Consider the following 13093-nt stretch of genomic DNA (forward strand, 5'->3'; position numbering starts at 1 on the left):
TTGGGGGAGGAATAATTCCTCGAGTCCGGTATGGGCGTGGGTCAAATATCTTGACTCTTGTCACTCTTTTCCTACCGTCATACCGACTCGGGACTCGAGGAAGAGAAGATAGAGCATAGCATCTTCGAATGGAGAAAGGAGGAAGAGAGGTTGTGGTCTCAGCTCTGCAATTCGCCTGCACCGATGATGTCTCTACGAATGTCGCCACAGCCGAGAGGTCTCTTCTGGTTTTTTCCTTTTTGATTTCCAGTTCACGGGTTTTGTTCGTGATGTAATTTTCCTTGATTCAGTTTTGTAAAAATAAAGTAATTCCATGCATGATTCTGTATGCTCCCTTGTTCATCTATATTATAGTACTTGAACGAAGGCTGAGCACTGACTTCATATCGTTAGAATTAAAGTTCGTCTTTTTATGGGGAGAATCTGTTTACTCGTTGAAGGAAAAACTTTCTGTAACTTTTGGAATCAGTTCTTACTTGTGTTGGGTTTCGGTTATTTGAATACTACATAGATGCACCCTGTTAACACGGCAGCGTTTGTGCCCAATCCCATCATAGGATGTCACGGCCCAACCCTCTTGCCAACCAAAGCCCAACCGACGCCCTTACGGGCCGGCTGTAACCAAGGCCCATGGGCTGAATCCCATGAAAACCTTGGCTGGTAGGGTGAGAAGGGACCGCGCTTATAAACTAGCACTTTCCTCCTCACCTAACCGATGTGGGACTCGCCCAACCCTCTTGCCAACCAAAGCCCAACCGACGCCCTTACGGGCCGGCTGTAACCAAGGCCCATGGGCTGAATCCCATGAAAACCTTGGCTGGTAGGGTGAGAAGGGACCGCGCTTATAAACTAGCACTTTCCTCCTCACCTAACCGATGTGGGACTCATGACATAGGAGGATTCTCAGCCACAGTATGCTCGTCCAAAATATGAATTTTCGTAACAGACGTCAAGCATACATCATTTCTGGTTGACTAGAAGCTAGATCAAGTTGGCTTCAGATAAGACTTTTGTCGACAAAAGACATGAGCAAGGCTTGTCGAATTACAGTTAGGTTTTAGATGGTATTCTTTGTTTCCTAGGTTGATATTGGATTTCCAAAACACTAAGCAATGCTGTCTGTCCATGCCTCCATGGATTTGCAACTCCTGCCTTTCCATGGTGGTGTAATAATTATCTGCCTTTTGTTGTATTATATGTTCTCTGTCATTAAAATGTTGTTCCCCTATCAACATGTGTATGGCGTATATTTGAGTGTATGCTGTTGAACTCTTTGTTGGTGTTTTAATTAATCCGTTTAAGGTTTATGCACTGAATTTGGAACGGTTCTAAGAGGTGATCCTTCGGTGCAGGCTGGTTAGAGCTGCCAGTGAGAAGGGTGCCAACATCATTCTCATTCAGGTATGTGCTTGTGAGGAGCCCATTCTCACGTGCATTGGGGTGGATTTCTTGCCTGATTTCAGGTTGAATTGTGGCAATTTCAAAATATTCAAGATTGTAATCGAAGTAGAAATATATTTCTTCTTGTTTCTTTTTCCCCTTGAGTTATCTTTTAAAAAGTTTTTTCTTTATCTGTTTTCATTTTCTCCCCTACTTTGAGCAGATTCAGTTGTTAATTATGCGTGTCAATCATTAAGAAAAAAGGTAAACAAGTCTCGTGCTTAAGGCTCCCGCATGGGTAGGGTTGGGGACAGACAAGATTTATGCAACCTTCCTTTGCATAATATGCAGAGATGTTGTGTCTGGGGGTTTGAACCTATCACCTCTAACTTGCACCTCTGCAACTTAACCATTGGGTCACATGTTCACGTAAGATAAACAACTCCCGTGCATAAGGCTCCCACGATGGACGGGGTCGGGTACGAGCAGGATGTACCATAACTTACCCCCAAATAATATGTGAAGTGACTGTTTCAAAGAATTGAACATGTGACCTCTAGGTTGCACCCTTGCAACTCTACCACTAGACCACACTTGTATTCGTGTCAACCAATCATAAGAAAATTTTCCTTATCCTTCTAGTCTTATGTTTAGGATCCTTTGTTTTCCTGCAGGAACTGTTTGAGGGATTCTACTTTTGTCAAGCACAAAGGGAGGATTTCTTCCAACGAGCTAAACCTTATAAGGGGCATCCTACGATTCTGAGGTAGTCTAGGGAGATTAGCTTATGGATATCGCTTACCTAGCTGGTGTCCTTCAAGCTTATTAACTGATGTGCAAACAAAAAGATATGACATCGAACTTATTTTTAAACTTTGTATTTTGCTTGCATGTACCCTGCAGGATGCAGCAACTTGCAAAAGAGTTGGGTGTAGTGATACCAGTGAGTTTCTTTGAAGAGGCAAACAATGCTCATTACAATTCGATAGCTATAATTGATGCCGATGGTAAGGATCTTGGACTCTATAGAAAATCACATATCCCAGATGGTCCAGGTATGTGGAAGGATGACTACTTGCCGGTTTGAATCAACAATGCTTCATGCTGTTTTTGCCCATAAACATTTTGTACTTATTCTGGATTCAGGGTACCAGGAGAAGTTTTACTTTAATCCCGGAGACACTGGTTTCAAGGTCGGTGCTTAGTTTAATTTAAATATGGATGTTATGAGAATCTTGGATATATTTGTTGAAGATTTTGATCAATTGAGAACTTACCAGATTATTGTTAAACAGGTTTTCCAAACCAAGTTCGCCAGAATTGGAGTTGGTAAGCTTCTTATATTTGGATAGAAATATCTATTGGTTTGATCTTTCTGGCCCCACTTTTGCGATATATTTCGCGTATGCATTGTACATGCTCATCCATTGACTGAGTGCATCCAGGAAATGGCGTGCCTCAGAAATGTTCTTTTGCATTCAGAAGCTTCATATTAATAATTATTTACAACTCTCTGGACTCTGTTTTGTCTTTTTTCCCCTTGTGTCAGCAATATGCTGGGATCAGTGGTTTCCAGAGGCAGCTCGAGCTATGGTTCTGCAAGGTGCGGAGATATTGTTCTACCCTACTGCTATTGGCTCTGAACCTCAAGATACAGGACTCGATTCTTGTGATCACTGGAAACGAGTAATGCAAGGGCATGCTGGGGCTAATTTGGTAAGTGTATATTGTCAGAGTGACAATTATATGCTGGATATGAAATTGAAAAAGTTGGTGTACTGCATCCCCTGATCTGCATTCATGAGCTGATATTTAATGATGTAAACCTCTTTGTCCCAGAAGAGAGCGTCCTTTTGCCATTTCACTCTGGATTCTGGCTGATATTGTTTACAGTAAAAAGCAAGGTCATGAATTTGGAAGAGAATAAAGGGTGGAAGACACACGTCTGGCATTAGGATTTGATTGGCTTGTATTGAATTGAATGTCAATATACCCTTCATGCCATTTTTCAAAACTTTTTATTTTCCGATATGGAACAGTGACAATGAGAAAAGATTAATGTTTTTCTTTTTTGGGACAAATTCAGGTACCTTTGGTGGTTTCAAACCGCATAGGAAGGGAAATAATTGTGACAGAGCATGGAAACAGTGACATTACATTCTACGGAAATTCCTTCATAGCAGGTATTCATTTTATTGATCTTTTGGCATGTCATTGAATCTTCCTTATGGATTTATACCTCTGGTAAATATGTATCAACAGCTTTGATGTAATGATTCTGATCAACAGGGCCAACTGGGGAAATGGTGGCAGCTGCTGATGACAAGGATGAAGCCGTTCTTGTTGCAAAATTTGATCTGGATAAACTAAAATCTAAGAGGCATGGTTGGGGGGTTTTCCGTGACCGACGTCCGGATTTATACAAGGTCCTTTTGACATTAGATGGTGGCAATCACGCACTGTAATTCAGTGCAGTACATCCCTTTATTTCCTTTTTGTAAGAATGAGGTACTCTGAGATTACTGTTTTGGAGTTTATGTACCTTCAAGATGGAAGGCCTCTAGAATAATGAGTGACATTCATATACAATGTGTCTGGTTAATTTTCCGCCTCATTCTGTGCAAGATCTCTAGAAGTTTTTGTGGAGGAAAATTTTTGTTGAAGAATCCATCCTGGGTCAAAACGGAATATGCTGAGCCAGATCATTTGTATTATTTGAGAGATTTTTGTTGTTTCTTTGTCTCTGCTTTATCCTCTTCTTTTAGCTAGCTAGCTGGGCACCTCTGATCAAACATCCACACGAGCCGTTTACACCTGTGTTCCCAGATTTTTATTCAAGGGAGCCGTGTCTTCCTTTTTTCCTGGATTTTCATATTATTACTGCTATTACGGGTTCTACTATAAGTGGTGACCACAGAGGGTCGCTTGTCGTACATGGACACACATCTGCATCGCTACATTGCTGATTTATTTGGATTTGGAAGTATGATTAAGATCAATAATGATGTTTTTACACCCTTTCAATTTCAAATATCGTAATTTGACTTGATTACAGAGACTAATCGTTACTTCATAGTTGAATTTTGAGAATACCACCATGATATCATGCATGCCTAATAAAATAGGTTCGGTTGATCTGCTTGGCCAGTGTATGACCTGGTGAGATTTACAAGGCAGCTATAGAAAAAAAAAAACTGTCGAGGATGAAAGAACTACAAAGAAAGAAATGTGATTGAATTATAGGTATATGGACATCTCTCTATTTTTCTTCCTGAAAAATCCCTTTCTGGGCAACAAAAAACAGGCGGAAATTCAACTTACCTGCATATGCATTTCGTTTTCATGTACTCTCATGGCTGTCCAATTTCTTCCTCATCCTCGTCTTCTACAACACCATCATCCCCTTCATCATCATAGTTTTCTTCATCTTCTTCTTCAGTAATTTCACTGTTTGGCTGCACAAAACGCAGCTTCAGACGTCCACCTTCTCTACAAGCATGCAAGAACTCGGGAGTTGGAATCCTCATCTCCTTCAGAACAAACCTGCCGTCTTCCCTGTAAGACTTGAAGCGAACCCAAGGCTTCCCACTCTCTCCAATACAAGAAATTGGAGGAGGAAATGCCGCTTTACTTGTCCTTGACCTCTTCAACTCGCCACGTAGATTCTCTGTTTTTGTTTGCCTAGTAGTTCTCATGGCTTTCTCTTCTTTTTGTTCCCAGTCTCCATTAATCATGTCCTCTACATCATCAGAGCTTTCAAACCCAAGTCCTTCAGTGCATAACTGCAGACTCTCATGATTCATGGATAAAAAGTTCACACTTTTCTTGTGACTGTACTGGGTCTTTTGGGTGCCTGAAAAAACCTCCAAAGATGGAGTCTTCTTGTTGTCCTCGCAATTCTTGTCAAAAATAGTACTCTTATTGTTGAGCTGTTTAGCACCAGTTTGTGAGTTAAAGTCAGCAAAAGATGGCATATGAAAGGATGGCGACAAAGAAGAAGAAGAATCAGAATTCTCTTTGAAATGAAGTTCACCGAAGATCTCAGTGAAGGAGGACTGCTCTATCGGTTTGATTTGGTTCCATATGGAATGGGATTTTGGGTTATCCGGAGGTAATGGGTTTTCAAAGATGTGTTGAAGACTTCCACAGGCAGCCATGGCTTTGGCTCTCTAGTACTTCATAGAAAAGCTTTCTAGATAGACGGAGGAAATAAGGAAGATTAGTAAGGGAAGAAGCGAGAGATTGTCATGCTGATAGGTATTGAAAAAATCAAGAGGGAGGTGCTATTAACTGGGGGGCATCTGTTCAGTTGGAGTGGAATATGGATGAGTGGTTATATTGAGATAGGGTCTCTGTTTGGTGGTCATAAATGTTTTTGTGGATTTGGAGGCTTTTTCTAGCAGATTAATCTCTCTTTTATAGACCCAAACTTAATTAATTCCTACATAATCGAAGCAAGTAAATGAGTTTAGTTAAAATTCTTCTACTAAACTACATTGATATGAAGTTCTGCTGCTAAACTATCTAGCAGATAAGAGGATAAGCCACAGCATGGCGTCGACATTGGCCTTTTCTGTTCCTGTAATTTTCAGTTCAAGTGGCTATAGAAATATAAATTTAAGTCCACTTATACATGTCCATTCATTTCAGTTTGTTAAAATGATTGGCAGCAACCCAGCCAAGTATATGTTTCTTAAAATGATTGGCATCAATCCAGCCAAGTATATGTGAAACAAGCAGTAATGCTGACTGACCTGATAGTAGTAGCTGCTGATCTTCAAATCTAAGGACTCAAGTCTTTTTTGGTGATTCTCCTTCACCAGGTCCAAATTACACCATCTATCCAGTGGTCCTGATGCATTCCACCAGAACTTGCCATTATAGAAAGACATCCACATGCCAAATGAAGATGCTTAGAGCCAATGCTACTTGGCTAAGCAGTAAGCAGTTTAGGGCAAGAGATGCATTGAGAATCAGAATTGTTAAAGCATGTAAGGCTGGACAACTAGAAAATGAGAACAAGTAAACAATAGTTTCTGGTGATAATGCGAATGAACACAAGAAACAAAGCAAATTCAGGCACAATGAATAGTTCACAAACTTTTCCTCACAAGTTTGACGTGTAACAAAGATAACTTATACAGCACGTTGCAAGAGAATCTGTTGAGCATACTTCACCGCCATGCTTCAATGCGCTCAGTTCTTGAATCTATATGGCTCAAAGTGCTGATTCCGCAAGTTTTCTCAACAGGCTCTGCCACCTGAAGAGTCTGCTGCCGATTCATTTTGCTGGCGCCTTTACTGAAGTTTGTGGTGCTCGATTGTCCAATATCGCTTTTCCCACAATTTTTTTGAACAGCATCCTTCAGAACATTAACTCCACCCTCCTTAACTTCATTGCTGAACATCTCAGCATTAGCCACAGTCTGAAAGGGACAATTCCCTTTGGTACTCTGCTTCTCAACAGCAGTGAGAGGGCTAGGTTCTTCTACATCAATAATATCAATGTCTTCACAAGAGTTAGAGGAACTTCCTACAATAGATTCTTTGACAATGAATGCTTGATCCACCTCCCCACTGCCTTTTTCAGCATCTTCCATGCAGGACTGTGAAGGGCTCTGGTCTCCATTCTCATCATTTGGATCAACACGGCAAGCAGGAGTTGGCTCAACTATGGAATCTTGTCTTGCTTGAAGTGTCCTTAAGATAAGTGTCTTGAGGAAGTTCATCACTTGGACTGCATACATCAATGCAGTTAAGGGGTCTGCCATCTGCAACACACATATAACATAAGAAATTGCCCTCCCCATATCAACCAGACCTGCCATATGCATGTTCTCAAAATCATTTAGTGATATATTAAGGTAGTGGGAAAAGTGCCCGGTAAGTGGTATCGATTTAATGCTCTTTTTCTGTGGGGTGTGGGCAAGGGGTGGCAATGAGAGATCAGTTCATATCCACTCATGCTCTTTTAAATAGTCCTAACGTTTGAGGTTAAAGTGATGATGAGTATATGGATCATTAAGAGAAAAGTAGAAGTTCTGCTGATATCTAAATACACTTCATTCCATTTAAGGAAGAAAATATAGCCTTATTTAAAATGAGGAAGAACAAGTAAGACGCAGTCCGATGTAAATAGGATCATCTATAAGAAGACAGTGATTTGGTTCCAGGAAATTTAATGCAAGATATAAGTTTCAGCAGTGCAACTTGTTTCTGGATTCTAGACACATTATAAGTATTATAACTTTAGAAACCCACCTGAGTCATATTTGGGGCAAAAACCATGGCTATGTTGCGTGCATTCATCTTGTTTAAATGTTCTTGCTCTACAACATCAGCCATTAGGTTGATGGCCCAATCCAGTAGAGCAGCTTCTGTTGGGGGTAGGAGTCTCACAAGCTCAGCACAATCTTCCTCAATCTGGCATTGCATTACCTGCTCAGGGGATAAAGAGTCCAGAATGCCAGTTGGGAGTTCCCTGAACCATGCCTAGAGTAACAAAAAGATATCAAGCACGATTGAGCAATTAGTCAAACAACGATTACACAATAGTAATGCTTTCTAGCCAACTTATGTTAGGTGGACCTTGTAATGAAAATTTTCATTTGGCAGATAAAGCCTACCACCTTGCTCATGGGTATGGTGAATCAGCCCAGGAATGGAGCATGGGGGAAACAATCACCCTTACAATACACCACACATAGCGTGGAAGGGTCTTAAAATCAATTGGGCTCTTTATTTACTAGAAAGAAAAAATCAGTATCAAATGATCACTCCACAACAGGAAACTGTTATTCTAGTTCATGTGTTAAGTCAATAATAAAAATACAATATTCAAAAGATGATAGGATCAGAGCTTAAATTTGTGTCTTCCCTGTTAAAGACTTTCCCCATCCTATATTGATAATCTCAGCATTTTAATAATCTCAGCATTTTAATCGGCAAAAAATTGGTAATAGCCCACATGTACGTTTGCAAGAATAATAGCATTATCTACTTCACTGATCCTTCTTCTTTATTTCATATGCCCTTTCCTGGCTCAAACACCATAACAACTGCGTTATTGTTCTAAGTTTGACATGAATGAGCACTGGGTGCCCTGGCTAATCCAAGTGAACAACTGTGCTGATTGATAATTGAGGTAATAACAACATATCGAGGTGGAATTTCAGGAGCAGCCAATTTAATGCATCTCAAATGAGTATTTAACCGACTACTGGAAAATCAACCATGGATAGAGATGAATCAAGTGAGAATTCAGACTAATATACCTTGATAAGTCCTGCCAAACAGTGCACATCAATGCCATCTGGCACCAAGCCCCTATTTAGTTCGTCCCTAACATACTCCTCCTGGCTGTTTCCTGCATTAATTCTGAATATCCCTTCTGCCTGCAAGCATGAATTAATTGAGAACAAAACGAATAGGGAATGAATCCTTAAAAATTCAATCAAGTCCAATAAATATCGAAAATCCTAACCAAGGAATGAAGGAACTATGATTGGTTTATCCCCCTCACATAAATAAGAGAAATCAACAAAAAAAAAAGAAAGTATTTTCTTGTTTTTCTCAACAATTACATAGCTTGGGATCAGCAAAAGGATTAGAAGAAAAATAAATGAAATGACAAGGCCAAATACCTGCAAACCTCCTTGAGCATACAAGCGATTTTGCATTAGCAAGAGTATTGTTGGCACACTGTGCCCTCTGGAGTCATATGACAACTGCATGGATTCTGTGGAAACTCCAAAAACAGTTGCACTGCAGAAAAATAAAGAAATAAAAACAATTCAAATTAACATGAAAGTAGAAATGTTGACACCTGGCTGGTTGAGTATCTGAACAAGAAATGGTAACCATGGTAATGAAGGATTGATGAGGAAATATACGAAAAGTTCTAGCTTTGGACCTTTTTTAAGGATCCAACATAAACAAAAAAGTGATCTTGGTACTTGGTGGTAACTATTTTTCCCATTTTAGATTTACTCCCAATTTGTTCATGGCATTCCCCAGCAAAACATCACAAAAGAATAACCCACCAGTTAATTGCATAAAAGTTCATATAATGAAAAGAAACCCACATTCGTATTGCAAAAGAAATTCATCAAAACCCCACAATGTACCTAGCACTGGGAGCCCTTCTGGGCACTTCAGGCTCGAACTCCACAGGTAACCCCAAGAATCCATTGAACCTATCGAAGGTAACATGAGCCACATGACGCACATTCGTCGGGCACCCGATCTCCATGGCGCAAAGCTCCCTCCTGCCACTCTTGCAAACCGCCAAGGATTTCCTAAAGATGGTCACAAGAATAGCCAACAAAGAAAGGTGATCTCTGCTCTGCTTGTCTGTGTCGACCACCTCTTCTGGGTCACAAACAGTCAGCGTAGAATCCTCACCATCTGCAAGAAGAGAGCAAGAAGGGAACTGCGGGGGTATGCAGGTCAAGGAAGAAGGAGTAGTTGAAGATGAAATGGTGCTTGTAGACGAAGGAAAATGGGAAGGAGATTGGAGGACCTCGGTCATGGCTGGCAATGAAAACAACGTATTTTTTGAGAAATAATAATAATACTTTTAATAAAACAGTCCAAAGAAAACAAAGATTTGATTATGTGGGGCAGAGAAGGTTTCAGAGAGAGAGATTTAGAGGGTGGAGTTGGATTGAAGGAAGGGTTTGAGGACGTGAGAATCATTAACTTTGTGAATCTCCACTTTATTAAAACAAAAAAGAAGAAGAAATATTGTTTTTTTTCCCCAGATAAAAAAAAGGGCAGGGAGAGAGAGGATTTGGTGGGAAATAATAATATTAATATGTGCCTTTTGTCAGTTTGTGGATACATACAAGATACAACAACTGTGCTGAAAAACAGGCCCCAAATAAAGCGTGAGAAGGATTTGTTAGTTTTCACAGTCAGTTGGGCTTCCGAGGCCTACCTATTTTGGGCCTTTGAAAGGAAAATTACAGAGATGGCTAAGTGGGTTGATCTTTACTAAGTGGGTTTTGTAGCTTAGTATTGTCATCTCTACATAGCGCATATATATATACACACCCAATGAATTAAAGTTAAGAATCTCCCACTTCCATTTTCATGAAAATTAGAGAGAGAAATCCAATCCAAAGACTATTATATATATATCTGAAGATGTTTCATTTATACGCATGGCATTCCTACCATTTGATAATACAAGTCTTAAACTTAATTAGTTAATTAATTAACTAAGAGCTGCAATTGCGAAATATTTTCCTGATCAATCACATCGAGAAACACTGGATCAACGGTCAGATGGCTGTCCACGTGCATTTTAAACCCGTGGTCCCACCACCACATCCTCGCCTTGCCCATAAAGTCCACCTTAGCTTCAAGCACCATCTCCCTCTTAGCCACGTCGGCAAAGAATCGCGACGCGTGATTGGCTAGCTCCAGGCCGTCGAGACGAGCCGGGAGGCGGAGCATCTCGCAAGAACGAGGGTTTTGAGACCCGGCCTTGACCTCAGCGGAGCCGAGAAGGGAGCCGTCGTAGAAGATGGACATGGTGGTGGAGGAGTATTTGACGGGGACCATGTTGGGGTTGGTCACGTGCACGGTCAGCATGAGATCCGCGTCCACGACGGGGAGTTTGAGGTTGAAGGAGGTGAATTTGATTGAGATCAGATGGAAAGTAGGGTCCTTTGGCCTCGCGCTGAGGAGAGTGGTTGCCGCTAGAGCCGATGCCGCTCCGACAAAAGCAGAGGTCCAGCTCCATTTTGCCCTTCTGCTCATGGTGTGAATAGTTCAGTGATGCAGTGATTGGGTGGGTAGGTTATGGAAAAACATGAAGACTTGGGTCTTTTAGTCGGTGGTTACTAGTGGAGATGACGTAAATGTCCCAACTTGCGAGGCTAATTATGTAAAAAGCATATGGTTTCCTGTGATGCCGAAGACACGAGGGAGGAAGATGCCACATTCTAGGGGCTTGTCCATTATGCCTGACAACGAATGCTTTAGAGCCACGTGTACGTATCAAACAGTAGATTTGACTTTCAAATGTACTTTTACCCCCCCGTAAGCTTTAATCAGCTACTCTTGTTGATAATTTCACATGCAGAGTTTCAACACCAGGTCCAAGCTTAACATGGGTGCACGTCCTGTTTACAGAACATACCCTCAGAGTTCTTCGTGCAAGCCATTCAATTCCTCTCTTATTCCTTCTACTCACTTCATTATAAAAAGATGGAGAATGCAGTTTCTTCTTGTATCGTTCAAAAAGCAGCAAGATGAAGATGCATACAGCAGCAGCATTGGCACTATTCCTTGGCCTTTTCTTTGTGAACTTCACTGGTCAATGCTATGGTGCACTGGAGTATGGGTTCTACAACAGAAAATGTGGATTTCTCAATGTTGAGTCTATGGTGTCCAGGTTAGTAGCTGCAAATTTTAACCAGGACAAAACTACAGCTGCTGCTCTCCTTCGCTTGCAGTTCCATGATTGCTTTGTCAATGTAAGTTTCTGCCATTGACTTCTCTGCACAAAGTCTTTACTTCTTTTGGCGGTTTAAATTAATTAACATAGAGCTTGCTGATGTGAAATTTTAGGGATGTGATGCATCAATACTGCTAGATGGGAGCTCAAGTGAGAAAACTGCTCCTCCAAATCTAAGCGTGAGAGGATATGACATTATTGATGCAATAAAGACAACTTTGGAATTTATCTGTCCCGGAGTCGTATCTTGTGCTGATATCATCGTTATGGCTACCAGAGATGCTGTTTCCTTGGTGAGAATTAATCTATTTCTCTCCTGGATACGTTTTGTAGGATCCATGCTGATATATGTTTCGAATAATGCAGAGTCAAGGAGGGAGGTACGAAGTACAAACAGGGCGAAGGGATGGTTTGGTATCTCTAGCTTCCAATGTCAATCTCCCATCACCTGATTTCACAGTTTCTCAATCCATTAATGCATTTTCTCAGAAAAATCTTAGTCCAACAGACATGGTTTACCTTCTCGGTAATTGAATTTCTCTGTTTCTTTATGTTTCAGTCTATTTGTAATAACAACAGCTAACATTGTAGAGTCAAAAACCATGATGATGCAGGGGGTCACACTATTGGGATAGCACATTGTGCCTTCTTCCAGAATCGTCTCTATAATTTTAACAATACTGGGAAGCCTGATCCTACCATGCCTGCATCGCTACTTGCAGCGTTGATGAATACCTGTCCGCAGAATTCAGCAAGTTCCGGTTTTGCTAATCTCGACCAGAATCCTGCAAGTGCAAACATTTTCGACAAATCATACTACAATCAAATATTGTCGCGTAGAGGAGTCCTTGAAATAGACCAAGAGTTAGCTCAGGACCCCCAGACAAGAGGCATAGTGATGGCAATTGCTTCTGGCAATAGCTTTTTGACCAACTTTGGTAATGCCATGGTTAAGTTGGGAGCTCTAGAAGTCCTCACAGGAACGCAAGGAGAGATCAGGAGATCTTGTCGATCGGTCAACAGCTGATACTGCTTTCAACATGCATACTTGATAAATGATTCATCACATTTGTTATCTTCATTTCTCTTCATTCTTTCATTTTGGTTCTATTTTGAGTGACTCTGTAATTTGGAATGAATTCTGAGTGTGTTGTGTATTCATTGTATTTTGTCGTTGGAATTTTGAAATGATTGATTGATCGATGCATTGTTTTGACTCAAAATGGGGAGCTTTATGCTAATAGAAGC

The 13093-nt window shown here is 40.8% G+C and overlaps 5 protein-coding genes across 6 annotated transcripts; 2 read left to right on the forward strand and 3 right to left on the reverse strand.

Moving 5' to 3' along the window:
- Window positions 1-21: 21 nt before the first annotated feature.
- On the forward strand, window positions 22-4129 carry LOC120002661 (N-carbamoylputrescine amidase). The gene is made up of 9 exons (XM_038851420.1): window positions 22-217; window positions 1353-1401; window positions 2055-2146; window positions 2284-2435; window positions 2527-2573; window positions 2676-2709; window positions 2930-3096; window positions 3467-3563; window positions 3670-4129. Exons 1-9 carry the CDS (start codon window positions 129-131, stop codon window positions 3843-3845), a joined length of 903 nt encoding a protein of 300 aa, XP_038707348.1. The 5' UTR covers window positions 22-128; the 3' UTR covers window positions 3846-4129.
- Window positions 4130-4590: 461 nt separating this feature from the next.
- On the reverse strand, window positions 4591-5746 carry LOC120002961 (protein FANTASTIC FOUR 1-like). The gene has a single exon (XM_038851831.1). The coding sequence runs from the start codon at window positions 5535-5537 to the stop codon at window positions 4731-4733; it is 807 nt and encodes a 268-aa protein (XP_038707759.1). The 5' UTR covers window positions 5538-5746; the 3' UTR covers window positions 4591-4730.
- Window positions 5747-6362: 616 nt separating this feature from the next.
- On the reverse strand, window positions 6363-10096 carry LOC120001783 (rho GTPase-activating protein 5-like). Its single transcript, XM_038850242.1, has 5 exons — window positions 9507-10096; window positions 9024-9144; window positions 8655-8774; window positions 7642-7872; window positions 6363-7151 (listed from the first exon to the last, which is right to left on the reverse strand). Exons 1-5 carry the CDS (start codon window positions 9908-9910, stop codon window positions 6555-6557), a joined length of 1473 nt encoding a protein of 490 aa, XP_038706170.1. The 5' UTR covers window positions 9911-10096; the 3' UTR covers window positions 6363-6554.
- Window positions 10097-10474: 378 nt separating this feature from the next.
- LOC120002455 lies at window positions 10475-11157 on the reverse strand (the record flags this gene model as incomplete). The annotated part of the gene is made up of 1 exon (XM_038851234.1): window positions 10475-11157. A coding segment is annotated over one exon (564 nt), but the record flags the coding sequence as incomplete, so codon positions are not given.
- LOC120001784 (peroxidase 60) lies at window positions 11147-13046 on the forward strand. Of its 2 annotated transcripts, none has more exons than XM_038850243.1 (5): window positions 11147-11378; window positions 11471-11864; window positions 11959-12138; window positions 12212-12371; window positions 12460-13046. In XM_038850243.1, the coding sequence occupies exons 2-5, from the start codon at window positions 11640-11642 to the stop codon at window positions 12870-12872; spliced, it is 978 nt and encodes a 325-aa protein (XP_038706171.1). In that variant the 5' UTR covers window positions 11147-11378; window positions 11471-11639; the 3' UTR covers window positions 12873-13046. The 2 variants fall into 2 exon arrangements, with proteins under 2 accessions (XP_038706171.1, XP_038706173.1); XM_038850245.1 differs by having other exon boundaries at window positions 11521-11864.
- Window positions 13047-13093: the final 47 nt, after the last annotated feature.

This window comes from Tripterygium wilfordii, chromosome 7 (genome assembly GCF_013401445.1).
Source record: "Tripterygium wilfordii isolate XIE 37 chromosome 7, ASM1340144v1, whole genome shotgun sequence".
NCBI lineage: Eukaryota > Viridiplantae > Streptophyta > Magnoliopsida > Celastrales > Celastraceae > Tripterygium > Tripterygium wilfordii.

What these genes read in the sequence shown, in the direction of transcription:
- LOC120002661 (XM_038851420.1), top strand. Translation starts at nt 129, where the DNA reads ATGGAGAAAGGAGGAAGAGAGGTTGTGGTCTCAGCTCTGCAATTCGCC. An exon ending in AATGTCGCCACAGCCGAGAG is followed by an intron (nt 218 to 1,352) that starts GTCTCTTCTGGT and finishes CCTTCGGTGCAG; the next exon opens with GCTGGTTAGAGCTGCCAGTG. An exon ending in CGGAAATTCCTTCATAGCAG is followed by an intron (nt 3,564 to 3,669) that starts GTATTCATTTTA and finishes TCTGATCAACAG; the next exon opens with GGCCAACTGGGGAAATGGTG.
- LOC120002961 (XM_038851831.1), bottom strand. Translation starts at nt 5,537, where the DNA reads ATGGCTGCCTGTGGAAGTCTTCAACACATCTTTGAAAACCCATTACCT.
- LOC120001783 (XM_038850242.1), bottom strand. Translation starts at nt 9,910, where the DNA reads ATGACCGAGGTCCTCCAATCTCCTTCCCATTTTCCTTCGTCTACAAGC. An exon ending in ATGCTCAAGGAGGTTTGCAG is followed by an intron (nt 8,775 to 9,023) that starts GTATTTGGCCTT and finishes TCATGCTTGCAG; the next exon opens with GCAGAAGGGATATTCAGAAT. An exon ending in TTGCCCCAAATATGACTCAG is followed by an intron (nt 7,152 to 7,641) that starts GTGGGTTTCTAA and finishes TGTGTGTTGCAG; the next exon opens with ATGGCAGACCCCTTAACTGC.
- LOC120001784 (XM_038850243.1), top strand. Translation starts at nt 11,640, where the DNA reads ATGAAGATGCATACAGCAGCAGCATTGGCACTATTCCTTGGCCTTTTC. An exon ending in TCCATGATTGCTTTGTCAAT is followed by an intron (nt 11,865 to 11,958) that starts GTAAGTTTCTGC and finishes GTGAAATTTTAG; the next exon opens with GGATGTGATGCATCAATACT. An exon ending in CCAGAGATGCTGTTTCCTTG is followed by an intron (nt 12,139 to 12,211) that starts GTGAGAATTAAT and finishes CGAATAATGCAG; the next exon opens with AGTCAAGGAGGGAGGTACGA.